The sequence below is a fragment of the Solenopsis invicta genome, chromosome 1 (assembly GCF_016802725.1).
Source record: "Solenopsis invicta isolate M01_SB chromosome 1, UNIL_Sinv_3.0, whole genome shotgun sequence".
Lineage (NCBI taxonomy): Eukaryota > Metazoa > Arthropoda > Insecta > Hymenoptera > Formicidae > Solenopsis > Solenopsis invicta.
Genome location: NC_052664.1, coordinates 21250951 through 21278942, shown reverse-complemented (window position 1 = coordinate 21278942; position 27992 = coordinate 21250951). Strand labels below are relative to the sequence as shown.

Sequence of the window (27992 nt, the reverse complement as noted above, 5' to 3'; positions counted from 1 at the left end):
GCTGTCAGGGGGAAGGGGGGCGGTGGCGGTGGCGGCGGAGGTGGCGGCGGGGCGGACTCCTTCACCGGTGTGCGTGCAACACCTGGCGGCTGCGGCGGCACAGCGGCAACAGCAGCAGCAGCAGCAGCAGCAGCAGCAGCAGCAGCAGCAGCAGCGGCGGCAGCGGCACTGAGCGGCACGTCGCGGGCAATTATTATTATGCGATCGGCTGCGGCCGCCCTGGCCGCGGCGGCGGCGGCGGTGCTGGCCCTCCTCCTGGACGCGGGCGTACTCGCCCGGCACCAGCTCCGCTCCGAGAACCCCGCGGCGGGCCACAAGCCGTCCGGTGACATCTCCCTCTGGATCGACCAGCAGCAAATCAAGATGTTCAGCGGTACAGTTGTACAGATGTTGAGTGAGACCCCCTCGGATTTCTTCCCCTCTATGCCCGTATGATACGCGCGACTCCCCTTTCTTCGTATCATCGCTGCTCCTCCGATGCTCCTCTCGAGATACATACCTTTGATAAATTCGGTGCAAAAGTATTGTTAGATGAGAGAAATAAAGAAAGAAAGAGAGAGAGAGAGAGGGAGGGAGAGTGAGAGAAAGAGAGAGAGAAATCCGATACCACTCGTAGTATCGGGCAACGTCGGTCAACGACGTTAGAAATTGGTAAACATCAATATAAAGTATGAAACTGTTTTCATGGCTAATGCAGGGCTGGCAATGGAAATATACGCGATTTCGGAGGGCCGAGTGCTCCCTTATCTTTTGGATCCGGAGTTTGAGAATAAACTGCCGATTATTCCGAGCGAGGTGTCCCACGTGAACTTCACGTGGAAGTCAGGAGTAAAAAAGTACTATTACAACTTTTTTCTTTTAAAGTCGTACGACGAGAGCATCTTGAAAACTCCATCCATCACGATTAAAACGCAAGGACGGGTGCCCAAGAGGCCGAAAGGTAAACATTTTACATGTTAATATATATAAATTGCGATTAATAAGCTAATTTACGCGACGCGGAGTAAAACGACGCATCTTTCGCATTTTCGTCAAAGAAAACTTGTCATTGGACAAACCAAAAAGTATCAAGAAACATACCGTCATTGCAATGTTCAATAACAGTCTACATCCAAAAATTATTTTAAATCAAACGAGGTGTTTCTTATAGATTTTCGCTAAAAACGATGCCGTAAACCAAATTTTACTAATACGTCAGGTTTTCAAATTAATTAAAGTTTAAGGATCATATATCAAAATGTAAAAATTACAAAGAAAAAATTTCATGGAATATTCTAATATTACGTTTGAGTATCTGTGTAAAATTGGAGCACAATTGGAAATTGCAATTTATTTTAATTTATCCAAGTTCGCGTTTCAATCCCGGAGTATTTTTGGATTCAAATGGACTCAAGTGAATTGAAATGAATACGCTGTTCATCGTTTTGAATTGAAATGAATCGAAATACAAAAATGAACTATTCAATATTTTCAATTCGGATGGATTCATGTCCCCATTACTCTATTTTTGGATTCAAATAGATTCGAAAAATCTGAAGCAAGAATTCGAAAATGAATTTATTTCTATCCATTTTAATTTGTTTTCGTTTACTGGGGAAATTAAATTATTATTATTATTTGGTGTTGTTTATAAAACGCTCCGAGATAAATCTCGTTATATTTAGCGGCATATTTATATTGATAATAAGCGTAAAATAGGTTCACTGCACCACAGTCAATGGACAAATAAAATCAACCCGCGATATAATTACATACTTTCAAGTAAAAAATATTTTAATGAAATCTGCATGGAAATTAGATCTAAAAGAATTGTCATTTGATTTCAAGTTTATTTTGAAGTCTTATTATTTTTATGTTTTTCTTAAAGAGCCATTTACTGATGATTGTTCAGTGATCGATGCAGTGACCCTATTTATCAAAACACGAAGTTAATAAAGTGAAATCTCGCAATAAGGCAGAAAATACGTCGCAACGAGGGAAAAGATTGTCGAAATCTAAATATGCGAAAAACATCCGCGATTTTTTGTCCGAGGTAAAACTGATCTAAAATTTGAATAATCGGATAAATTGTGGTAAAACGTTCATTCGTTTTGCTCGCGTTTCCAGTTATTTTTCGCTTAGCATCGATGAGCGTTAACGTGCTAATAGCGTTTTCGTTTATCAGTCAATGTGTATTTGGACTCCTCCGGACGCCGAATACTGAAGTCTAATTAATGCACGTTTGACTTTTATCGACTGGCAAAATGTCATTTTCGCGAATAAGTCGCTCTCGCACTTCGAATAACGTCTTTACGATCCCAGCAAACGAAAACGAATTGAAACAAATAGAAATGAATTCATTTCGACATTTTTAAATTGCATTTCAGTTTCTTTGAATCCATTTGAATAAAAAAAATAATATAAATAAATACATCCAAATTCAATATGATGAATAGCTCATTTCGTATTTTAATTGATTTAAATTCACAAATAATATAATAGAGACATGAATTTATTCGAATTTAAAGTGATGAACAGCGTATTTCGTACTTCAATCTATTTGAGTCTATTTGAATCTAAAAATACTCCGGAAGTCTAAAGCGCGAACTCGAATAAATTAAAATAAATTGCAATTTTTCATTTATTTGAATTTATTGAATTTGCTGAGATCACGCCACTTTCACGTTTTACGACACATTAAAATAACGAAGCCTCGTGCACACGTTCGCGATCGCAAATACGTTCAACTCGTTATTAACTTTTATTTATTCTCTATGCGACGTGTTGCATAAGTGCCGTGCTGACGGTCCTTATTTACACAATCAAAGGTGAGGACGCCGTGAAATCTACTACCTGAAATCTAAAAGAGAAGACGAGGGTATTCTTTGTATAGAAATATTTTCCTTTTTTGCTCGAAGATTTATTTCGTTCGACCGGAGCGCAAGTTATTATGACACTTGCAAGGATCAAGTTCGATGATTTCTTAATAACTTTAACTTGATTTTTCGATTTTAGATAGTAAATGCAGCTTAAATTTCACCAAGCTTTGATGAAAAAATTTCAATTTGATTAACATTACCAAATATTTAATAATATTAATCAATTATAATATTAATGGCAATCCTCAAACATAGTAATGGAAGTAATTAAATGGTTATTAAATATTACATTATTATTAAATATTTAGTTATATTGAAATTATTCCATCAAAGCTTTTATAACTATTATTTGAGCATGTTTATTATTAATCATACTTTTTCAGTGTGCGAGATTCAAAACCCTCGTGACACTGAGTCTGTTTTTCAAAAACATAGCATTATGTATAACGTTTTTTTTTTAAATAAAAATTAACTGAACTAATGAACTGAATTAAAATTTGAACAGGCATTTTAAAATTGAAACTCAAAATTAAGATGAAAAGCATATAATACACGATCGTTGGTTGATGGAAAGGGGAGAGATGGAAAGTAGAGAAAATTGAGCTACAGCGAGCAGAGGTCTCATGCACTGTTTTGTTTTCCGTTGCAGAGTTCAGCGTTCTTCTACCTTGCGCCGGGAAATCGGGCATAGCGCAATTTGGGATCAGTCTGGTGATCGAGACCCGCAAGGGGAAACCTTTAGACGGGACGCCCCTCGGTCTCAAATTGACAAAAGAATGCACCGTGCGCGGTGAGTGCGTCAGTCGCGCCCACGATCACCACCTCTTCACTCGCACATACAGTTCTGTATCAGCAGTAATTCATCGCCTAATTTGCTGCATGCTCTTGATCGATGCGGGAGAGGCAGTCGGGGAATCGGCCGGGTCTCTCCCTCGGCTCTCCGGATCTTTCCCTCGCCTCCGCCGACGAGGATGCCGCGCGTCGCGTCGCGTGAAACGCGCGCCCACGAAATCCGGTTCGCGGATGGTTCATTCGTTCCGACTGCCTCTCTTCTTTTTTATTTAATCGACAGCCGTGGCATGCATCTGATGCGCGCGTGAGCGCACATTTTGATACTTTGTAAGAGAAAGATTATCTACCTGTACCTGTGCCCGCCTGCCGGCCGGAACGATGGGCCCCGATAATTGTGCGAGGGAGGCGCGTCGAATCTCCGCCGCTCCACGGGAGATTTATGGGTGTTATGTCGTTAAACGGTTGCTCCGAGCCTCGATCATCGCGACGAGGTTTCTGCTCCAAACGAGGATCGCCGCGTTTGTCAAGGTGTCAAAGGGAGTGGCGAATCGATTAGCTCTCAACTTGGACCTTTTCCTCACACCCGCGTAAAGTTTGCACGCGGCCAATTTTACACGCGTACTCGGTTCTCGTCACGTTGCGAAAAGGAGCGTCTTGATGCCTCTCGAGGTTACTAAAACATCGGTTACTAAAACAGAAGGAAATGGAAAAGAATTCTTACAAAGTCCCAGAATTTTCTCGGGTCCCTGTGGATGCGCGCGTATATTCGTCTCTATAGATTTTGATTGTATTTATTCATGCTAATGAAATATTGTAGAAAAGATATTGTGGAAATCTCTTTAAGATTCGAAAATGGTTGTGACGATTGTCTCGACGATAGACCTTTCGCGCACCGGCATGGACCCATCGCCGCTCGCAAGGCTGGAAAGCGTGGACCGCTTTTATGAAGCTTACCTTTTGCGTAAAAGCATTCTCGTTCAGAGCTAGATTCTATTAACGCTATCTTAGTATGTAATACAACTGTCTACTCGCAATTACGTTAATTACAACTGCAAAGTGTTAAGTAATATCGATCGCTCCTTTTGCTGTATTAAATGAGGCAAGCGTTGCTGACGAGCGAGGATCGGGAACGAACATAATTTCGGGGTGAGCTCCATTTCTGACGCTGCGTTTATTGCGTTTATTGCGAAGAAGAATCTTATGATGGGTTTCATTTATCCGCAGGGTATATTTACTACCGGGAGAAACCAGAAAAGCCTGAAATCTTCAGAGAATTTATTTTTTACCCTGGAAAATAATGGATGTTTATGGAATTTTATTGGTATTTAGAGAAAAATTTTTGGAATTTCACTTTTAGATTTAAATTCTATTTTTCTTTTTCTAACACAAAATTGTTTCCTTGATCATTTTCTTCTTGATAAATGATCAAAGAAAAAAATAAATAATATTAATCTTCTAAAATAAATATTAATCTTCTTAAAAAATATTAATAATCTAGATGAGCAATAAATGTGCCATATCTATCCACGTACATTCTCGTGTATGACTCGCAAATTAAAAAAAATAGTGATGGCAAAAGAAAAGATATCGTTGTGTGTTTAAACACCTTTTAAATTCTTTATTTAAATGCGATAGATCTGTGGATTATAAATAGATCACTATATTTAGTCTACATTATTTTTATTTCTTTTTAGTACCTTTTACAATTTAATATTTGAGTAAATACTCTGATCTGCGAATAAGGATCATTATCGCATGCATATGCGGCGTCTGTGAAATGTGAACACACGGCGGAATTATGTCAGCGCCAATCCTTGCTTTTCACTTCGCCACTTAGCAATTAACCGTTATTATCGTCTGACGTTCAAAGAATACTCGCTTTGGCTTTTTTTATTATCACTCAAATATTATTCCAGATCAATCAATTTTTTTCCCGTTTTGTGCTTGTATTTTCTACATTAGCATCCATTTTTTTTCGTCTTGCCTGACACTGTTTGTTAAGCGTTAGCAAGCTCTACGCTTCCTCGAGTCATTGTTCGCCCGCGAATTATGAATTAAGTGCCTAATTGCCTACTTAATGCAAAAGAACGCGCGAGTCTGCTCTGCCTTCTCGGCGTTATTTCCAGCTCTCTCAATCTCTGTGCATTCAAGTTGCTAATCATCAAGTCAAGTATGTTTATCCGCTGTTTAAATTTTACTTAAATATCCCGATAATATCGAGGACTGAAAGAAATATTCAGCATGTGCGATCGGTCGAATTTATCATACAAATCACGAATGAGAAAAGACTAGAAATAACGATCCACGTGACACGTAATTGTTTTCATTTATTTGAATTCAGATGGGCGTAGCAGAATATGATGCTCTCGAACGCGCATAATCGCTTCTGCGATAATACATCAATGATAATTCGTAGCATAGCAGGTCGAATGTACAAAACGTTAAATAATTAAATATATATTTAAACATCGAAGCTTTCTCTTTCAATAAGTAAAATTTAATCGAAAAAAGGTCACGGTTTGCATGTGCCATGGAAATGAGATTTTATACGTATATATAGATAGAAAAACTTTAATTTAATTTCTTCACATAATTTTCATCAAAAAAATGTCATCATAACATTCAAAATATATTATTAAAATGTTTATAAAACAATTGAATATAAATTAAAATTATGCATATTATTTTTAATGTTAATCGTTATATTTTTAACAAATTTATTATTACATTCTATTAAATATAAAATATAATTTTTGACAGATTTGTTTTCTTTCAAACAAAATTTTTTTTCACTAATGATATCTGTTTAATATTAATAAGAAAAATGTTACATTATATAAATAAAAATATGATATATTGATCTCAATTCCGTAGCTTATCATATGGTTTTTGAAATAGAATTTGATTAAATCTGCATGACTGCATGTATTAGAACAATGTTATCTTATCAGATTAACTACGAGATTATGTTTGGTCTTGTTGCCAAAACATTTCTCGTTAATATATATCGTAGATACAAAAATAATTATTAAATACATGTTTGTACATGTGTGAACAAATCGTGATGTGCCATCTAACTGAATTTTATTTTTACAGAACCTAATTCTGGTCCCTGTCCAGATGGTTATTTAGGGCCTAATTGTAAAACAGCACTTTGTTATCCAAGCTGTATGAACGGCGGTAACTGCACGGCGCCAGGCGTGTGCTCTTGCGCGCCGGGATTTCACGGCCCTTACTGCGAAGGAGGTATAATAAATCCTGTAAATTTACCAAAAGTTCCAAAAGTACGCTTGAAAAAGATAATTTTAAAATTTTATTTTAATTTTCCAAATATGTATACCAAAATAAAACTTAAATAATGCTAGGGATGGGAAGTAACCAGTCACAATAAATAATGTCGTTACTTTTTTATAACTTTTTTACAATTTGGTAATGACAATTTAATTACAATTTTCCATAATAGTAATGGTTAGGCCAAGGTTGAAATAGTCACTTTTAAGAATCAACTCGTTATGCGTTACTCATTGAAAAATACTATTGTGTAACTTTACTTATAATGAGTCAACTGACGAATTACTTTTTTCAATGAGTAATGCAATGATAAATTACTAGTCAAGTGTCTATTTCAACTCTATTTTAACTGTTACTATCATGAAAAATTGAAATGTCATTATCAAATCGTTATTATACAAAAATAAGTCATTACTTGTAACGCGTTACTTCCCATCTCTGAATAATGCATTAGTAATTAGTTAAATAATGCATTAAATAATGCATGTTTTCCATATAATCTTAACAGATTTGAGCGTTTGTCCAATGTCAATGTATAATATTTAATTTCAAAAATATCTCTTGCATAGAAATTTGCATTCAAGTTATTGTCAGTTTGTGTTTTACTTCTTGATCCGAGATAAAATGTTTTTTCAATAGTTTCTCCAACTTTCTAAAAAGTTAAAAGGAAGAACGCGCGAGATCTGAACTATGAAGTTTTCGCAAATTCTAAATTACAGTTAGCATTATTTCTTTTTATGAATAAAATTGACAAACAGAAGTTCCTAGAATGCAATTGATTCCATTTGTCTGATATTGCTCTTTCTGATTTCTGCATATTAGGTTTCTATTACAATTCCACATATTAGAAAACGTTGAACATCTCATCGTAAAAAAATATTTTATATTTGGAAATAGAAAATGAAATGTAAAACTGGTTCAACAATATAGATACAAATTTCTAGAAAGTATTTTGAAATTAATGTCATAAAATGAAATAAATGCTTAAATGTCTGTTTAGAAATTATATGGAAAAACAAATTAATGCTGAATTAAATTATTTAAGGTTAATTTTTTTATATATGTATATCTTGAATATCTTTAAATTTTTAATTTATTTCTTTCAAGTGAATTAAATTTGAATTTATTTATTTTCAGTATATACTTATTTCCTTCAAGAATATATCTCACTTTCGGAACTTTTCTCGTATATGTATCATACATATACATTACTTATGCAAGAGTCAATCTTTTTTACTACATAATATATTTCACATAGTTTCATTAAATCTTGCTTAAAAAGAATAAGAAATCGGATAAGAAATAATAGAAATCTATAAAAATTTAATAGAAATCCTATATAATTTTATCTAAACCTATAGATTTCAATCAAATTTCTGTAGGTCAAATTTTTATTATTTCTTATTAGACTTTTTAAGCAAGGAAATCTATGAAAACCTACTTAAAGATTGATTACACGATAGTTTTTTATTCATTTCTATTTAATCCTTTAAAATTATATCTGAAGTTTTTAATTATTTCTATTAAATAAGTTCGTAAATACAAGATTTTAAGTGTAGTAAAAAATCAATTATTCATAAAAAAAATCAGTGTTAAAGAAGTTTGAACTTGAATATAATATCCAGTACACTACGAAAAAGATTGATTCACCATGTAGAAAATTTAAAAAAATATATATAATTTATTATTGTTATATAAATCACAACACTATCTACAAGTGACAATTATCGTACCTTTAATGTCTTTAACATTGTCTCGAATACTCGAAAACACATTCATATCACTTTGGAGATGGAGATAGCCGTTTTACAGCCGAATTTGATGACGTTTGTCAGAGCTTGATAGAACGGTGCTTGTTCAGCGCCATGATCTATACCCGTATCATGATGCTCCTGCTCCTCGTCGCGGAACTTCTTGATGGTCTCAAGTATCTCTTTGTCCACATTTTCGCTAGTCATCAACATACGCAACTGATCGTTGTAGTGCTCGACGATTACAGTTTCCACCGCCACGGTGCACGCCATCGCCGCTTTCTTGCCCATGAGAGCGGTACCGGCGCCCAGGGCGAACCCGGCGATATTCCACAACGGAGTGAGAACGGTGGGTCGGACTCGGTACTTGCGAATCAATTCCTCAAATTTGGCACGGTGTCGCTTCTCTTGATCCCACATGTGCTGTATGGTCGGTCCGACCGTCGTCCTACCTGCAATTTAGCAGAAAATCATCAGAATTCTAATCTACATCTGCAATGTATTCTGGCAATCATACCTAGTACAGCCATCTGCCCGGCGTATATTCTGTCAGCCCCCAATTCGCCGGCATGATCGACTCTTATTATCGAGTCCAGTACTTTTCCAGACGCGCTCGTAGCTGCTGATGTGCTAGCTAATCGTACTCCCAGTTCTCTGACACGCAACATCTTTCTATAAAATTTGAAAAAAATGTGATAAGTTCCTCCAAGATCGACTACATCAAACAATTTCAGGTATTTGCACGAAAGCATGTTTGAATGGAGGAAAGTGCATTCGTAAAGATATCTGCCAATGTTCAAAAGGCTATTTCGGCTTGCGCTGCGAATTCTGTGAGTACAGGCAATGTGTCTCGTTAATGCACATGAAATTTAGAAAGAAATAATTTTTGTCTCGTTTTCGCTTTTTCAGCTAAATGTGTTATTCCTTGTCTCAATGGAGGCAAATGCAAGGGTACAAACATCTGCAGATGTTCGGAGGAATACAGGGGCAATCACTGCGAAATCGCAACCACACACAGAACGTCGCAACGTTCGACATGTAGTAAGCAAACATGTAAGCACGGAACCTGCCAACCGAACGACACGTGTCTCTGCGATTCCGGCTGGCACGGAAAGTTTTGTCAAAAGAAAAACAAGAAATGGGCTTAGGAATTAATGGAATAATGTTTTTCGTCCCACAATCGAATTCTTTAGAAAACGACGTTGTTTTTAAAATCATCAAACGAAATTACAACAGATTGTGTTTCATAAAATATGTATCTTGAATTGTACGGAGAAACGCAAGATTTATGCGTATCGTAGAGAAAGAATCTCGTGATATTAAAATGATTCAATGATTTGTAGTGTTCTTGTTTTTATTTGGTGCGACGACGAAGAGATAAACATTAAAACTTTCACAAGATTAAGATCCAAATCTCGATTGGTAGTTAGTGTGATGTAAAATTCGTATTTGTAGTTTCTAATTTAGTCTGCCCGAGATGTGATATGTAAAGAGCTGCTTTATGCCATTTTACGACATTATTATAGTTAGTTATTAATACTTTTGTACTGTAGATGTAACAATTGTAAAAACAAAATAGGAAGAAAATGTATTTTCTGTAAGGGTTTTAGAAAGCATGATTATGAAAATAATTCAATATCGTAGTAGTGTGCCTGTGATGGACTTCTTTGCTACTATCCTATCTTCTTTCTGTGTATATCTTAGATAATATAGATAAATAAATGTGATTTTATTACAAATTGTGAGAGGAATATGAACGTTGAAATGAGTCCGACATCATTTAGTATTTATATGAAAAATTTTTTGAATAGCATGGATCTAATCTCGAAAGAGTTTTAATTATGTATCAATGTAACCCAAAATTCTCTCTGGCAAAAAATTATAGTTTCATTTATAAAATATCCAACCCTGATAAGAATCGGTTACGAATATTTGACCCATGATATGATTATCTGCAATGTAGAGATATTTTATAAATTTTTTCAGATTTTTTTTTACTATAAAGTAAGGAGAACAGAGTCAGACCCATGTGTGTACCAAAAAAACATGTCTTCAGAGAATTAGTTATATACTTATAAATTTAAAGTTCTGATAAAAAAATCTAATTTAACTATTCACCAATATATTTATGATCAATCGAAGAATAATATATTTTTAAACAAGGATTATTTGACACAAATGCTTCATGCAGCAAGAATTAAAAGCAAGAGAAAAAATAAAAAACAAAGGAAATCGCGGAGAAGTGGTAAATAAATTTTTGCGCTTGTGTTCTTAAAAAGAACACATACGTAGAATCAAGAGCGATAATGTATTTAACAAGTTTCTATACAAATGTAAGAAATCTTCGAAATTATTAAATGCACGGTGCTCTGTATTACGTCAGATGTCGTCGGGGAAGCATGTTAGGCAATAAAAAAAGCAATACCATCTTTAACAAAACTATATTGATTTCTATTTAATAAATTAATCACCGATAAAATTAATCGAGGTTCACGGGTCAGAGTCGTTGCCTTGAATCTTGCTCGTAAGCCCGGAACTACGCGTGCACGTTTCTTGCGACAATTTTACGGTAAATAAGTAATCAAAGTTATGCCGGCAACAATCGTTCATCGACGGAACGTGAGACGACGAAAACACATCGGAGATCGAAATTCGGAGCGGAGCGGACAGGACGGACAGTAATGCTGGTGTACGTGCGAACGTGGCGCCAACGAGCAACTCTAGCAAGGCAAATTCTCTTGGCAGCGGTGGAAAGTACCGGCAGACGGTCGTCTGATCCTCAGCGGACGTTGACGAATGTCGACGAGCAGCGACAAGCGAGAGACGCGCGAGAGCAGGCCGGCCAGGGCCAGAGCACGTCGGAGAGGTGACCCGCTGTCGTCGGTCGTCAGGTGGGAAGACGGTCAGGCAGGCAGGTTATGGTCGTCCGACATTACGTCTTACCGCGCCGCTCACGGCAGTCACGTGTCCCACGGACCAATGACGGCGGGCGTACGCGGTCCGCCATGACGCGTGCCCCTTGGGTTCCCGCCAATCGCGCCATACCAAGCTTGTATATATGTATATGGCGTTGGCGTTCTCCCGGATCGCTGCTGTCGTTCGGCGGATTTAACGGGGAAGCGGTGAGTGCTGGGTGCGGGCTAGCCGCGAATTCGGCACGGCGGCCCGCGGCGATCGGCGTCGGCCACGCGCGGCGTCCGCACCGTCCGCGAAATCCGCACAATTTCGCCATCGTCTGCTCGGGCGGGCGTGCATCGCGCAGGCTCACGGCCCCCAAGATGGCCGGTGCCGTGTCCGCGTTTTGTTGTGGTGGTGGTGATGGAGGCCCGCTCCGTGCCGATCGATACGCCCGCCGTCGAATACCGGCCATGGCGGCTACCGTTACTGTCGCGCGTCACGCGTCCTGAGGTAAACGTCGCAAGTCGTCGAGTGGCCTCGCGTTCGCCGCGTTCGCACGACCGGCCACGGTGATGATAAGCGCGGGCGCGACCGCGTGCGCGGGGCGTGGTGCGAGAGCGTAGCCGAGGCGGCTGCCTCCCCGCAGACGCGCCAAGAGCCCTAAGCCCTCCCTTGATCCACTCCGCGGGAACACACCAAGGTGCGTACGCAACTCGCGAGTTTCACTGGGCCTGCTCCATCGGCCCCGCGCGTCACCGAGCAGTCGTCGTGAGCTGCTCCGCTATCCCCGGCTACCCGGAGGTGGTGGTCTCTCTTTTGCGTGTGCCCTGCGCATTTTCATTGCCCCCCCAAAGTATCGGCCCGAATAAACGCGCATATCCTCGCGTCTCCCTCTCTGCTCCGCCGTCTACCGTCTCATTCTCCTTTCTCTCTCTCTCTCTCTCTCTCTCTCTTCGCTACTTACGCGCGCGTTCTTTATCGCGCGTTGTCTTGTTGTCGCCTGTCCGTTTGTCAACTTTGCGGCCGTGATGATGCCACGAGGTGAACGAGAGACGCTGTGGCAGCCGTCACCGCCGCCACCACTACCACCACCATCGTCGTCATCGCCACCACCATCACCGTCACCACCATCATCGTTTTCGTCGTCGCCTTCACCTTCGTCTCCGTTTTTATCGTGATCAGTTACGTCCGCGGTGATATGCCGTACCGGCGACGTGCTCCTCCTCGTCCGTGTGGGTATACGCGAGATAGCCGCCCAGTCGCCAGCAGAAGTATGCGTGAGAGCCCGTGCGGAAGTTTTCCACGCGGAAGACGGCCGGTGTCCGCAGCCCGTCAGTTGTGCGAAATGTACATACCCAGATTTACCTCTGCGTTTTTCTCCTTCGCTTCTTCTCCCAGGGAAGAGGAAACATGTGTGCTTTTCGCTTTTTTTCTTTTTTCTTACTCTCCGATTCCGGGCAAGCGATGCGTAAACGCGGAACGTAACATTACGCGAAGAATGTTTGTGAATAGTATAGTGAAAATGATGAATGAAGTATCCTGGCTTCTACGCATTCAGGATTTTTATATCTTAGCGTAACGATGTATATGGAACCTCGTTAAACACACGTTACTTTGTCACTTCAGGCTAAGGTGATGTAGAAGAAATTGAAACTGCCAAATCGACGACGTGACGATTTTCTTCGTGTGGGTTGCAATATAAAACCAAGACGGCTAACAAAGCGATAAAGATGGTGTCCGTGCAAGATGCGGAGACCAGCACGTTGCGCAGACTTTCGGACGATGAAGATGACGAGCCTAGTAGCGGGTCCGAAACCTATGAGGAAGGAGATCTCCTTTCGGCTGCAATGGATGACGATGTCACAGCTCAACTCGCTGCAGCAGGTTGGCAATTCAAACACATTAATGGTGATTTCCCATTTTTTTCGCTTTTTCATTTTTTTTTTTTAATTTTTATCCCTAACCACCTTTATTTATCAAGCACAATATGCGCACAGGATGCGCTATCGCTCTTCATCAGTGTTATTTAGCATTAAGGCTAAAAACTTCCTGCAAGACTAAACTTCAAGTAAGAGGATTTGATGCTTCTGTTGTGCACAAAACATAGATTATACAAAAAAATATACACTATAAAACATTGGATACAACTTATCAAAATCATATTCATTTAAATTTTTTGTCTAAGACTAATTGTCAAGGATAATCTTTTTTATGAACTTATATCAATTTATTGTTATTAATTAAATTGAAATATACCATCATTTGTCATATCAAATGGATAGTAGATATCAGTCAATAATATTATGTCAATTTTTTGTATACTGATTTTTGAGATTATTTTGTGTAAAGAGATACAGAGAATGGCCAAGAATTGAATGGTTTAGGAGAAAATATTTCTGTTTTTTTCCAATTTATTTTAACGTTATGCACAGTAATGAAATAAAGTAATTGATGTAAAAAATACATCTTTTTTTAAGTATATAATTGCACAGTACAAACTGTACTTCACATATATGATTTGTATTTGAACATTACTATTTGTACAATATTAGAGTTATGATTATGAAAGCTTTTTATAAAAAATACATAATTTGCAATTGTCTAAACCAGCATGATAATAAGTATATATTTATTTTGCTGATGAATATTTTTGCTTATGATTTTATGCATCAATAATCTGACCAGACTTCAAGTTTGTTATTATGCATTTTACAGTGTTTGTGTGTTTTCTTGTTTTATTTTATCAATATTGAATGAAAAACTGATTGTATTCATAATCAATAATACTAGTTTACAGTCATAAATTATTTTGATCAGATTTTGTCTAAAAACAATACTACAAATCAAATGTCATCAGTTTGTCAGATTTCTGAAATAATTAAGGTTTAATGTACAAAAAAATAACTTTGTGATATTTTTTGCAAAAAAGTTATCTTGTGAAATTTTAACTAGAAATCATAAATAGGGAATAAATGTATCATTTATTCCCTATAAAGTTTAATTTTTATTTTTATATCTTACTTTTTAGCCATGTTGTGAAAGACTTAAATTACAGAATACAGAATTTTTTTACTAAAATAGTAAATTTAATATTAAGATAATAAATCTTCTACTAAAGATTTTCCTAAATGTATATATGGATACATTTAATACATACATAAAAACATACGTACATACACACACACACACACACACACACACACACACACACACGTGCACGCGATATATACACATATATATACACTTATGTACACCTATACACATACACATTATACAGCATAATAATACAATTTGTACATAAACGTTTAATGAAATCTGTCATAAATTACATTGTGTATGATAGCTATTAACTATAAATTATAAATATATATGATTTCATTAGCTTAAGCTGAAAATTTATTGCTACCTTAGCAAAATTATGTATTTAAATTATCTTTTATGACATGGCTAAAAAGTAAGATATTAAAATAAAAAAAAAGCATTTTAAAGAGGAAGAACGATACATTTATGATTTCTCGTTAGAATCTTAAGATTCATGCAAACTTTTTTTATAAAAAAACTTAAATATTGCAAAAATTATTTTTTTGCACACAAAAGCTCAATTATTTTTAAAACTGATGTGCTCGTGAAATTTAGCTTGTAGCATTACTTTTAAATTTAAAATCTCTAAGAACATCTCCTTGGTTCAAATTTAGTTGAAATTTAATTAAAAATAAATAGTTTCGTAAACTAGTGTAATTGAGCCAATACATTCTATCATGCAAGTTGAAATTAGGAATCAGAATATTGCTTTAAATCATTTTGCCTTATTTCAAATGAAGCCAATTTGTTTGATATAACAATGGAAAAATCAGAATATTTTAATAAAAATTATAAAAATATTAAATTTATTGACAACACATTTAAATTGAGAAAAACAGTTAACTAGTCGAAAGTGGATCTTAGTGCTCAATAATAATTTTCAAGGTGATATTACATTTTGAAATGCGATGAATATTATTGAGTGCCTCAGTGGTCGAACTGGCTAAGACACCCACATGGAATGTAGCAGGATCCAGATTCAAATTCTGGCCAAAGTAATATTTTTCATAATAAATTTCTTACAGTTTTCGAGATAGAAGGGTTTGTAGAGATGCTTATAAGTATCAAAATTATTAAATTGATTAGCAATTTAATTTGTGATGTTACATTTTTTGTTTTTAATAACTGCGTTTTAAAGTCCGGCAAACATATAGCGCGCAGATTGGAGGAATTAGTAAATGTATATGAATTCACCTTGAAAATTATTATTCAGCATTAAGATTTGCTTTTTGATTAGCCTGGACTGGTTAGCCTTTTTTCTCAATTTAAATGTATTGACATACTTCCCGGCCATAATAGATTATTGATAAATTTATATTTATAATTAAAGAAATAAAATAATTTAGGCAAATTCTCTCTTTCAACTTTTTAACAATGAATACAGTCCAATATTTTTCTATATTTTCATTTAGATAATACGAAATATATTAAGATTATACCTTTTATATCTATTATATTTCTATCACAATTCTGATTTTCTTTTATATCTTATATTCTCTTGGTCTTTTCTCATACTAATTTATAAAACTTTTCATTTTTTCATAATGTTTAAAAATCCATCTTATATTGTAATAACAAAGTGAAATATCTTGAAAGAAGGGAGAAAAGATAAAAATGAGGCAAAATAAGGGATTATATTAATTAATAAGTTTATTTAACAATTTATATAGTAAGATGTATATCGGATAACGGAACAAGTTTCGAATAACAGAAATATAAATGATTTTTTTTGTAATAAATTCTTTATAGTGTTTTAAGATGTTTATTAAAGTATTATTAAATTGCTTATCAATTTGATTTGCGATTATACGTATTCTAGCTTAGAATTGTGTTTTTATGACTGATAAATAATCGGCGCGCAGTTTGTTGAACTAAAGTTAAATTGTAAAATTTTATATAAATATTATTAAATATTATTTATATAAAATTTTATATAAATATAATCGAAATCCGCCCCTGGCGAAAAATGATATTCGTTTTTATTTTATATACTGTTGTGACTTATACAGATATATTATATCTGAATTAATGTATCTTAAATTGATCATGTTAATGTGTATTTTATAATTTTATTGAAGTTTCAATTGTTGAAGACTTGACTTAACTGAAAGTTGAAACTTGTTCCATTCAATTCATTATACATCTTTTTATGTAAATTATTAAATAAACTTATAATATACATATACATATATTAACACACACACACGCACGCACACGCACACACACACACCTCTTGTTTTGCTTATTTTTTTGTTTTTTAAGGAACACATTATATTTTCTTTTAGTTTGATTATTTTTATATTATAAAATTAGTTTAATATTAATAAAAATTATACTATAGTATGATTAATATTAAACTAATTTTCATAAAATCATATAGTATAATTTAATATAATTATTTGATTTTTTTATAATAACCAAGCTTTTTGAATGATCTTCGATTCTAACCACGTTTCATTGTTGCTTAATGCATCTTTGTTTTGTATGTATTGGAAATACTCTTATATTTTTGATATGTCAATGTAGTTCTGCAAATTTTTTGTTTCAATAATATATATTATCTAATTATCAGTAATTTAAAAATATTTTTAAAGCTTTTTTATTTTTAATTTGATTATGTTGGCATATCAAGAAGTATAAAGCGATCATAGTATTTATTTTGCATTGAAAAATCTTTAGGACCAGTTGGAGTTGCTGCAGCTGCTGCCATTGTATCAGCAAAGAAGCGAAAACGACCTCACAGTTTTGAAACCAATCCCAGTGTCAGAAAGAGACAACAAAACAGGCTTTTAAGAAAGCTTAGAGTAAGTAAAAATCCATTATAATTTATCAGTATCGCATTTTTATTATTACACACATTTTCATACTCTCGCTTATATTTATTTTCGCATTATACAGTGTATTTATCTTAAAATTTTACAAATGATTATTGAACTTTTTGTAGCAAACTATTGACGAATTTGCTACGCGGGTGGGGCAACAGGCGGTAGTGTTAGTGGCTACGCCAGGCAAACCAAATAGTAGTTACAAAGTCTTTGGAGCAAAACCCTTAGAGGATGTAATTAAAAATCTAAGGACCGTTATCATGGAGGAACTGGAGAATGCACTTGCACAACAAGCGCCGCCGCCTGTGCAAGACGATCCATCATTATTCGAATTACCACCACTTGTAATTGATGGTATTCCAACTCCAGTAGAGAAGATGACACAGGCGCAACTTAGAGCGTTTATCCCGTTGATGTTAAAATATTCCACTGGTAGAGGAAAGCCTGGTTGGGGGAGAGACAGTACACGACCTCCTTGGTGGCCCAAAGAATTGCCTTGGGCTAATGTCCGAATGGATGCGCGATCAGAAGATGATAAACAAAAAGTATGTAAAATTGATAATATTTTCAATTTTTTCTTTATTGTCTCATTACTATTCTGCTTTGACTTTTAAATAACTATAGATTTATTTCATATTATTTGTTGAAAACATGTTAATAGTTTGAAAAAAATAATTAAAATTTTTGATAGAAGAAAAATTAATCTATTTCTTTTATCAAATTTAAACAATTTAATTATTTTTTCTAGACTCTCTTTACGCATTTAGTAATAGATATAATTGGTTCCATTTAGTGACCCAAATCGACACACCCGTCATTCTATCTGTTGCTCAGTGAATAAAAAATATAAATGATGCTTGTGTCACTAAATGGAAAGTATTCAAATCTAAAAATAGATGCTCGATCGAGTAATCTATTCCAAAAACTTGTTGATCAAATGTTAAACATGAAAATTTGGACAGTCTAATTCGTTGCAGATCTCTTGGACTCATGCATTACGGCAAATTGTAATAAATTGTTACAAATATCATGGAAGAGAAGATCTTCTGCCAGCCTTTAGTGAAGATGATGACAAATCTAATGTTATAATACAACAAGCGACGCCGCATTCTTCATCGCATGCTTCATCGAGTCAGGGGCAAAATGGAGGACAGTCACAACAACAGCAGACGGTGGGAGTCGTTCGTCTCAACAGCACGGATTCATCTAAGGGAAACTCTTCGCCAGCACAAATTATTGCCACGTCTCCCACAGCTCTTGCCACTGCCACTCAGGTGGGAGTGGATGGAGTTTATAAAAAAATTGAATTTTTAAAAAAAGATATAGAATAATATGGAACAATATGAATATTTGGTCACTATATTGTTAAAGAGATTCGTACATCATGTCTACTTTGATACTTAACAAAATTTGAATAATTTTTCTTTTTTATCTTGAGATTTCCAGCCTTTCGAGACCTGATTTTCATTTGTTTCTACAATTTGGACCTGACATATATTTTGCAAATATTTCTGTTGATGTGAATTTGGTTTCCCTTATTTGAGTTAAATCTGCTTTTTTCCGTTGCTATGTATTAGATTTTGTAATCAAGTAATATATTAATTTGTCTGTAATATGTATTTAGTATAATGGAACATTCACAGATTAAATTTACTTATATTTTAACATGCTAGTTAAAATTAATATTATATATAACAAATATTCCTCGACTTGCTGCAATTCAAAAGTATTATTTATTGTCATTTTGAGACAAGAAGTATTGCATTTAGATAGTTTATCCCTCTTTTAAAAAATTTGAGATATTTTGAAATTTGAAAGCAAGAAATCTCTTTTTTTCTTTTTCTTCTTTGCTTATTACTATTTCAGTTTTCATAAGCTTAATAATTTATGAAATTTAATTTGAAATACACCCACAATTGTAAAATAATTTATTTTTCTGACTTACAATGTTTAGCAGATGACAGCCCAGTATCCAACAACTGTATTGCAGACAATAACCAATCCAGATGGAACAGTTTCCATCATACAAGTGGATCCTAGTACACCGATTATTACGTTACCAGATGGCACAACAGCCCAAGTTCAAGGAGTGGCTACTGTAAGTCTTCTTTAAAAATGCAAATATTTAATATCAAAATTCTCTAAAGATTTTTTTTAAAGATTTCTCGAAAATATGAATTTTTTTACAAAATGACGTAATAGAATTAATGTAATATGATATTTATTTCACAATGGAAATTATAGAGAATTGATACATTAAATAGGTATACAGTAGCACATGAATTTGATTATTCCTGGCATAGACACATATATACAGAAATAATACATAGAGAAATATTAAAGGTCAATATGAACCGAAGACAGATGTTGATGTAAATCAATACAAGATAGAAGTATATGTCTGAACAAAGAGCTATAAATATCATTTCTAAAGATTAGTATTTATAAGAAATGTTGCGTCTTTTGAACTTATAGATTATTTTTAGCTTAAAGAATATTAATACAGCAGATATTAGTAGTAGTAGTAGTAGTAGTAGTAGTAGTAGTAGTAGTAGTAGTAGCAATGATACTGAGTGGGACTATGGCCCATATATGTCATCTAGATTTCGAGTTTTTCTGTGACTCCCACTAAAAATTATAAATTTCAAAATTCTTATATACGTTCAAACTCGTAATCTGTCATTTATAAATCCGTCGCTCTCGCATAAAGCCACAGTACATCTCGGATATTAATATATAACAAAATATCAAATTATAATAACAATCGCCAAACAGATATTATGTATGACAATAGTCTTGATGTACAATTTTAAACATTTTTAAATTTATCTTTATTGTCTCTATTATTACTTTTTTTGTGAAAATTGAATTGAAGTTAACAGAATTTAAATGAAATTTTTGATATATTGTTAATAATTAAAAAAGGAAACAAATATATGTAATATTAGACATGTAAACCGTGTGCAATAAAATTTTATTTGCGTATGTAGATCCATACAAGCCAAGGAGATGTACAGGCACTAGCAGAAGTAGCTGGCAGCACAGAAGGTACTAGCGTGGCCGTCGATTTGAATACTGTGACAGAAGCGACGTTAGGTCAAGATGGCCAGATCATCCTTACCGGAGAAGACGGACACGGTAAAACAGTTTTTTATAGGCTCTGCACTGTCGCCGGCCAGGAGCTACTTGAGCAGTGACTCGTTTTTATTGGCCCCGGACCTTTTTTTGCATGCTGTCTGCTATGCTCCAATCAGGAATCATGTCTCTATGTGTTTATATTACTTCGAAGTAGGATCTGGATTAGTATATGTATTTGCCTCGTATTGTATATATATACATATATATCTAGAATAATTTTATATAAATGGAGCTATGCACAGCTTTATTTGAAACATTGTTCTTTAAGAATCCATGGTGCGCTTATGTGTAACATACGTAACACGAAGAGACGTGTAGAAAGTATTAATCGCGAAAACTTTCACTTTAAAATGTGTATAAATAGTGTGAAAATTCATGTTTATACATGTTCATACATTATTACTTGTTATTTTATTTTGAATTTTGCAAATTTCTAGGTAAGCAGCATTTATTTATATATAATACGCATGTAGATACTATCAGATATGTGTAAAAGTTTTGGCGGGAATTTTTTTGAGAGACAATTTTTAAGTACACTGGATTCATTGTCCATGCATTATCATCTTTACTTGCTAACTCTTTTAATAAACAAGGATTGAATTATAAAATAAAGGGATGTTTGGTGTTGATACAGCATTTATTCTTCTTCTTTTCTGAATTAGTACCTGTCCCCAAAGACTTAGCAAGGCGAGGATAATATGATTATGGTAACAAATATTGATAAAGAGGATTGCAAGACTCGGGACGGTGTTTTAAATAAAAATAAGGACTCAATTAAGAAAATAGAAAAACCAATAAGAATAATGGAAATACAAAGCTCTAATGGTGGGCAATTGTAATTCAATCAATGGTTATAATAATATTCTGGCTAAACAAGCTCGTACACTTAAGTCATCCCAGCAAAAATCGAATCTACAGCATTTATTCGTGAAAAGAGTTTGCTAAGTAAGCATGGAGGTTGATAAGTTACATATCAGACAGTTTGCTTTTTTATATTATATTTAAGGTCATTATTCACAGTTGATTCTTATAATTAAGACTATTTTAAGTACTATTTTAAGATGTCATTAACCAATCAGAGTTGTATTAGCATCTTAAGACACTACTTAAGATGGTTTTGAAATAAGATGATGCAGTAAGTGAAAAAAGTTCAGTTTTGATTTTTGAGCTAAAAATTAACAGCTTATCAATTTCCATACTTAATAATACAATCTTTTTCACAAATGTTATATCAATACCAAACTTTCCTTTATTTTATAGCATAATCTTTGTTTATTATAAGAATTGGTATAAAAATAGCGCTGTATGTGTAAACAATGGGACATATACTTGAAAATTGTCTTTCAAACTGCTAAAACTTTTGTACCTAATATTTTTCAGCGATGACACGCACGGGACATGTATAAAATATAATTAGTTTATTATTATAGTATTCGTATGTAAGAATATTTGTGCAGTACTTTTAGACATTTTTATAATAATACAAAGAACGAAAGATATACGATGTACAAATAATCATATACAAAAGAAATATGTCGCCATTGGATTCTTAAAATTTTCGACTTAAACGATTGCTGAAAGTAAATCCGCTATTGCAAGTGTGATGACGGAAGAAACTGTTCTACGATTATACTTACTATTAAAAATTGGTTTACTGACTTTAATTAAATGAAGATAAATAAACTTGCTGTACATAGAGTATTTTTTGTTGATGTACCATTATTTTTTATATATTATGTTCTAAGCAGTTTGTGTTTAAGCTGCTTGAAACAAATAACGTGTCAGTGCTAACATTTATACGCTTTTCTGTCACGAAACTGTCATGTGGATTGTGCAATCTGAAATTTTGATTTCTGCAAACGGCTTAAACACTCACTGCCCCTCATAAACGCCTTGATTTTCTTAGATCCATAAATACTATATTTCGATTTTATGTTAAGGGGGCGTGCCAAAGAATTATTATGTCGTAGTAAATACGTCTGTTCTTCGTCTTAGTGCACCCTCTAATCAATTAAATGTACTATGTCTCTGCGTCTTTAAAATTGTTCAATATTTATGCAATATGCAATTTCGCTTTTATAAGGTTTTTAACTGGCACGCAACGGTCTCGCAGACCTTTGTTCCTTCCTTTTATTTTCCTTATCCTCTAGTCTGAAACCTATTTGTACCCTTTTGCCTTCCATTTGATAATAATACTAGTAATTTTTTTATTTTATATTTTGTTTTGTGTATAACTGTAGACCGCGCCATGCCAGTTAAGGAAAAATGTAAGACACGTTAATTAAGGATTAGTAATCCAATGTTCGACTATATCGAACTAGTAGTTATTAATTGTTACGATAGAAGCTATAAAATTGTTGTATGAAGAATGCGTAGTGCGAGCAACACAACTTTTAATTGTGCACAGACCATATTGGTTCGGTTTTAGCGCTTTGCAAACAGCTTCTTGACGTTATCGCATTGTGAGTATAATTTATCTGAGATATTTGTTTATCCTTTATCGTTTTTTTTTTCAGTTTGCAATTGTGTCTTGTCGCAGGCCGAGCGTAGAATGCTCATTGTACGTTTGTTTCAGGATATCCTGTCTCAGTCTCAGGGGTGATCACAGTGCCAGTGTCAGCCAGTATGTATCAAACTATGGTGGCCAATATACAAAGCGACGGTACGATGCAAGTGGTAACACCGATGGTTCAAGTACCTAAAGTCGAATCAGGAAACGGAGACACCACCATCGAAGCTGTCGCCATACAAGGTCACCCCATGACTATGATAAATGCTGCTGGGGAACATCAGGTTCTTCAAGTAATATCATTAAAGGACGCCAACGTTCTGACGAAGGCCATGCAGGCTGAGGTTATCAAGGACGAGGACAGTCAACAACAACAAACTGTATCTAGCCCAGAATAAACACGTTAAGTGTAATCTAGTTAATCCAAAAAGAAAAAATCGTTCCGTACCACCTTTACATGCTGTCAGTGCATCGTGGTGATATACGGAAGAGATAAACGTGTGAAAGAATTAGTAATGATTGGTGTTGTGTTTTTCTTTTTCTCTTTGAGTCATTGTACTGTGTAATGTGCGTCTTGCTGCGTCGTTTAACGGCGGTTATATCTGACAATGAGAATGTATGAATGTGAAATCAATTGAATTAGGATTAGTCGTATTTGTACTCAAGATTCATCATAGATGCTTGAGTATCCACTTGCAATCCAATCTCTCGGATATAGTATTAATTTTCAAAGAGGTCTATATTGTCGTGTCAGGCGAGCGCGTCTGTTTTCGAAGATAATTTATGATAATTACCTTTGTCGCGCATTGTTTACTGGAAAATCAAAGATCAATGATACTATTTTCCAGCAATGCGCGAACTAAGCACATATTTTCTAGTCTTAGAGCCAGGTTGATGCATAGAAATACCAAAGATATCTTCTTTATTGATTTATTAATACTTTCTATGGAAAAAATTTTTACGAAAATGTTTATACTTAATTTCATTAATTACACAAATTTATAAAATTTATACGAAGCTTGATTATTTTCACAATAATAGTAAAAACTCGGTAAATTTTATTATCGTTTAAGATAATTTTTCAAAATTTAATAAAGACACAAAGCTTTCCCGCGGATGTTTAAAAGTAAACAAGAGAAATTATAATTCTGTTATATTCCCCCTCCTTCCCGCTTACAGATATTTGTCACCTGTAAAAGAATTTATTTTTATGAATAAGAAACGGGGCTCGGACAGAGTCGAATAAATCAATCTGTTCGAAATGTTTCGAGTTCGAAGTTCGATCTAATCGAATTGTACGATTATATAAAAAGATTATCAAGATAACTTTCGTATCACAGTTGTGTGTAACAATATATACATAATAATACAGACAATGGGCGTTTCTCATTTATTTTAACTTGAAACTTCTAATAGTCAAGATATGCAAAACAGGCTAGTAGATATAATATATATATATAAAGGGTCGCGATATAATAGAAATAATGACGAAAAAAAAGAGTTAAGCATTTCTGACGGGTACAAATAGGATGTAAGATGTATGTTTTTTCAATAATACAGAATATATGAATTTGCAATTTCAATGCGCACCAACGAGAGGCGTGTGTCCATGATCTTATTTTACAAGAATCGTATTGCACTATTTATGTAGGTATTTGCTTCGATTAGCATAATCGATAACGAGCCGTCGTTTGATTTTCATCAATGAGATAAGAAAGAGGAAAAAACTAGTATATTATATTTGTATGAAAGATCATTTTAACGTTTTTGATCTCGAAAATTATGGAATCGCAATGTGTATGTACTAATTTTCTAAAGAGAAGAGTATGCGATTGTAAAAACCAGGATTCATATATATTGTCCTTCATTCCACTTGAAGGTAATCAAAAGTAATCGATTCTATTTTACATTAAATAATTAAACTGTGTCATATTTAAAATCATCCCCCCATTTTTATATAATATGTATCTAAAGCGAAAAAGTGTATTTTTTGCGTGCAATCTTGTTCCAATGTTACGGTGACCAAAAGTAGAATTATCTTCACCTGGAGTAATTTTACTTATTTAACTTTGCATTTCTATTTTCTCGGTTTTTCTTCAGACGTGATCTAAATTACATATTACATATCTTTACATTTATATGTAAAATAATTCAAATAGTAATATTCTTCAGTTATAATTATTCAATATTATCTAATACACTAATAGCAATTAGTGTAACAACACAGATGGCAAAGTAAAAGTTGTCATTTCTCTGAAGATCGTAACATTGAAACAACAAATTGCTCTTGAAAAAACCGTGTGTAAGAATACCAAAGAGATTTTTATAACATTATAGGGGAAAGTAGTTGAAGTTAGTGGTAAATACTAAAAGAAAACGTATCATAATGACTATAGATACTAATTGTTGCGATTTTTTTTTTTATATCAGGGCCATTAATGATGTAATATATCGGTACTCACATGTAACATAAACATGTTATATTTTCCCTTTGTTGTTTGTACCAAAGCACATACCGAGCATACATTAAGTTGGATGTCATTTGAAAAAGCAAGAAAAAAATGTGTATTACGATTTTAGATAATTATAGACATATGTGTATATGACTTTGCTGATGTATATCCCAGTCTCCATGTCATATAATCTGTAAATATGTTGTCGCGCGTGCAGTCTTCAATATTTTACCTCTACATATATCCATTATACAAGATTAAAAATGTCTAATGATTGTGCCACATAATACTACTGTATATATTTCAATTGTTTACAACAGCTATATGGAATACAAAGAAAAAAAGGACTAATTTGACAGTTTTTAGGAAATACATAATAGGGACGTCTGACAATTATAATCTTTAATTATAAATTTTAATTTAAGAATAATTTATGGTAGTTTTTTGCTTTAACGAGTGTCAGAAATGCACAATCTCATTACCATATTTTTATCAATTTATATCAATGTACTTAAATTTCAAATTAAAATTCTGGCATGCCTTATATGGAATATTATAACTTGCTTTGATTTTTCATGAATAATAGAAGTTATAATTGTGGTTGTTTATTCAACAATGCTGCTGATAAAATGCAGATACATGTGTAGTTTGGTTTTACTGACAAATTAACATCTCTTTGTTTGCATCTGAGTCAGCAGCTAAAAATATATAAATACTAGAATTTACACAGTATAATTTGTAGTCCATTACATATGATACACCGATTCATAGGCTAATTCTGGCTTGTCATATCCTAACTCCTCAGGTGTGCTGATACCCAGTTCTTCTAAGGTGGGCCTAATCTCTTGGAGAATATAAGGATAGATCTTGCCGGCATGTGGCCCACCTTTATCTTTTACACACTCTAGGAACCTTACTGCAAGCGCGTAGTCATTTAATCTTCTACAAGCCCTTAACGCTGCACATATGATCTTTGGTTCTGGTACAAGATCCATACCTAAGAAAAACATAAAACAATAAAATTATTTTACAATTGATATATAGATATGCATTCATAACAGACCAATATAGAAACAAAAATATCAAAATAACATTTACAGCTATTCTATTACAAGCTCTTACATGATAAATAAAGATGGATTTTTTTCCTTTCATAACAAAATAGAATATTAATGATGTTCAATTTTCAGGTATAGATTACTCAGTTAATTCCAAATAAATTTTATTTGTTTTAAATAAATAAATAAGAAAAAATAAAACATTTTTAATAAAATAAACTTTAGAAAGATATAAGGAAAAAATTGTTTCTTATGTACAACTTGAGTGAACAGAATAGAACAGAACTGAAGAAATAACACTTTAAAATAGTACTTAAGAAGCTATAGTTAAAGACATTCTATGATTTTGGGATGCAGCACGTTTATGTCAACATAAGTAGTAAAATGTAGTGCGACAAGAAACGGATATGTTTTAATTCGCGACTCCTCGCCTTCTCGGCGCGGTGCAGGCGAATCGAATGCACAAGCACGTCAGTTTCAAGTCGCGTTTCAAGGACCCAAGATATTCAGATCGTTGTCAACGTGAGACAATCAACGCGAGCTTACCAGCCAGATCGTTCATGGCTTTCCGGATTTCCCAGTGATCGATATCGTTGCGATTGAAGAAATTCACATATCGCTGATCGAACTCCTCGTCGGTTTCCTTTGGACCGCCGTGGGCTGCTCTGGTGCACTGCGTGCCGACGACAGCAGCCCGTGACACCATCGCCGTACGCGCCGCCGAGGCCACGCGTGTCGCTACGACGCGCAACATTTCTCCTCGTTGAAAGGTCTTGCTCCGAAACGAAACGTTTATTAGGGCCGACGAATTATCTGTCTGTTGCGTAAACCGACGGCGGAAGTCGACCGTCACGGAGAGTCCGAAATGGTCGAATTGTTTCTGGCCGGTTCAACGAGATGACGCGACCTGCCACTTCCGGTCGATGTTCACCGGCACATATTTTCAAATCCAATCTGTTCGGACAGAAAGGAACCTGAGAGGTGCCATGCCGGCCTTTTTCTTATAACGCTAAAATTTCCGGCGCACTAACGACGCAAATTCGTGGGGTACTCCTACTACAAGATTTTAGCACAGACTTGAACCTTTTTTATCGACAGTGTTGCAAAATGGATGTAATTTTAGTTCATATTCCGGCCTAAATGGATGTGCGTCGTTAGCGCGCCGGGAATTTTATAGGGTTTCTACAATAAGCTATTAGTTGGTATCATAAATCATAAGCCATAAGAATTGATCAATCACAGTCGAATATTCTCTTCACATTTGACTGTGATTGGTCAATTTTTATTGCTTATGACTTATGTCACTTATGATACCGACTAATAGCTTATTGTAGAAAG

At 34.6% G+C, this 27992-nt stretch overlaps 4 protein-coding genes across 19 annotated transcripts; 2 read left to right on the top strand and 2 right to left on the bottom strand.

The window, feature by feature from the left end:
• Window positions 1–21: 21 nt before the first annotated feature.
• On the top strand, window positions 22–10431 carry LOC105194776 (protein shifted). Of its 2 annotated transcripts, none has more exons than XM_011159874.3 (6): window positions 22–373; window positions 698–940; window positions 3508–3648; window positions 6747–6896; window positions 9427–9522; window positions 9602–10431. In XM_011159874.3, the coding sequence occupies exons 1-6, from the start codon at window positions 199–201 to the stop codon at window positions 9838–9840; spliced, it is 1044 nt and encodes a 347-aa protein (XP_011158176.1). In that variant the 5' UTR covers window positions 22–198; the 3' UTR covers window positions 9841–10431. The 2 variants fall into 2 exon arrangements, with proteins under 2 accessions (XP_011158176.1, XP_011158175.1); XM_011159873.3 differs by having other exon boundaries at window positions 3508–3699.
• On the bottom strand, window positions 8654–11670 carry LOC105194778 (5-demethoxyubiquinone hydroxylase, mitochondrial). 2 transcript variants are annotated; one of them, XM_039454325.1, is made up of 3 exons: window positions 11451–11670; window positions 9210–9364; window positions 8654–9144 (listed from the first exon to the last, which is right to left on the bottom strand). In XM_039454325.1, exons 2-3 carry the CDS (start codon window positions 9358–9360, stop codon window positions 8717–8719), a joined length of 579 nt encoding a protein of 192 aa, XP_039310259.1. In that variant the 5' UTR covers window positions 9361–9364; window positions 11451–11670; the 3' UTR covers window positions 8654–8716. The 2 variants fall into 2 exon arrangements, with proteins under 2 accessions (XP_039310259.1, XP_039310262.1); XM_039454328.1 differs by lacking the exon at window positions 11451–11670 and adding an exon at window positions 11164–11364.
• A 26-nt stretch (window positions 11671–11696) lies between these two features.
• LOC105194832 (DNA-binding protein P3A2) lies at window positions 11697–25744 on the top strand. 14 transcript variants are annotated; one of them, XM_026131383.2, is made up of 8 exons: window positions 11697–11814; window positions 13217–13498; window positions 17351–17475; window positions 17616–18041; window positions 18459–18770; window positions 19451–19594; window positions 20487–20634; window positions 23210–25744. In XM_026131383.2, the coding sequence occupies exons 2-8, from the start codon at window positions 13321–13323 to the stop codon at window positions 23539–23541; spliced, it is 1665 nt and encodes a 554-aa protein (XP_025987168.1). In that variant the 5' UTR covers window positions 11697–11814; window positions 13217–13320; the 3' UTR covers window positions 23542–25744. The 14 variants fall into 14 exon arrangements, with proteins under 14 accessions (XP_025987168.1, XP_025987170.1, XP_025987176.1 ...); XM_026131385.2 differs by lacking the exon at window positions 11697–11814 and adding an exon at window positions 11971–12100; XM_026131391.2 differs by lacking the exon at window positions 11697–11814 and adding an exon at window positions 12063–12290 and having other exon boundaries at window positions 13217–13474; window positions 18474–18770.
• Window positions 25745–26185: 441 nt separating this feature from the next.
• LOC105194774 (cytochrome c oxidase subunit 5A, mitochondrial) lies at window positions 26186–27549 on the bottom strand. The gene is made up of 2 exons (XM_011159870.2): window positions 27201–27549; window positions 26186–26593 (listed from the first exon to the last, which is right to left on the bottom strand). Exons 1-2 carry the CDS (start codon window positions 27406–27408, stop codon window positions 26343–26345), a joined length of 459 nt encoding a protein of 152 aa, XP_011158172.1. The 5' UTR covers window positions 27409–27549; the 3' UTR covers window positions 26186–26342.
• Between the last annotated feature and the right edge of the window lie 443 nt (window positions 27550–27992).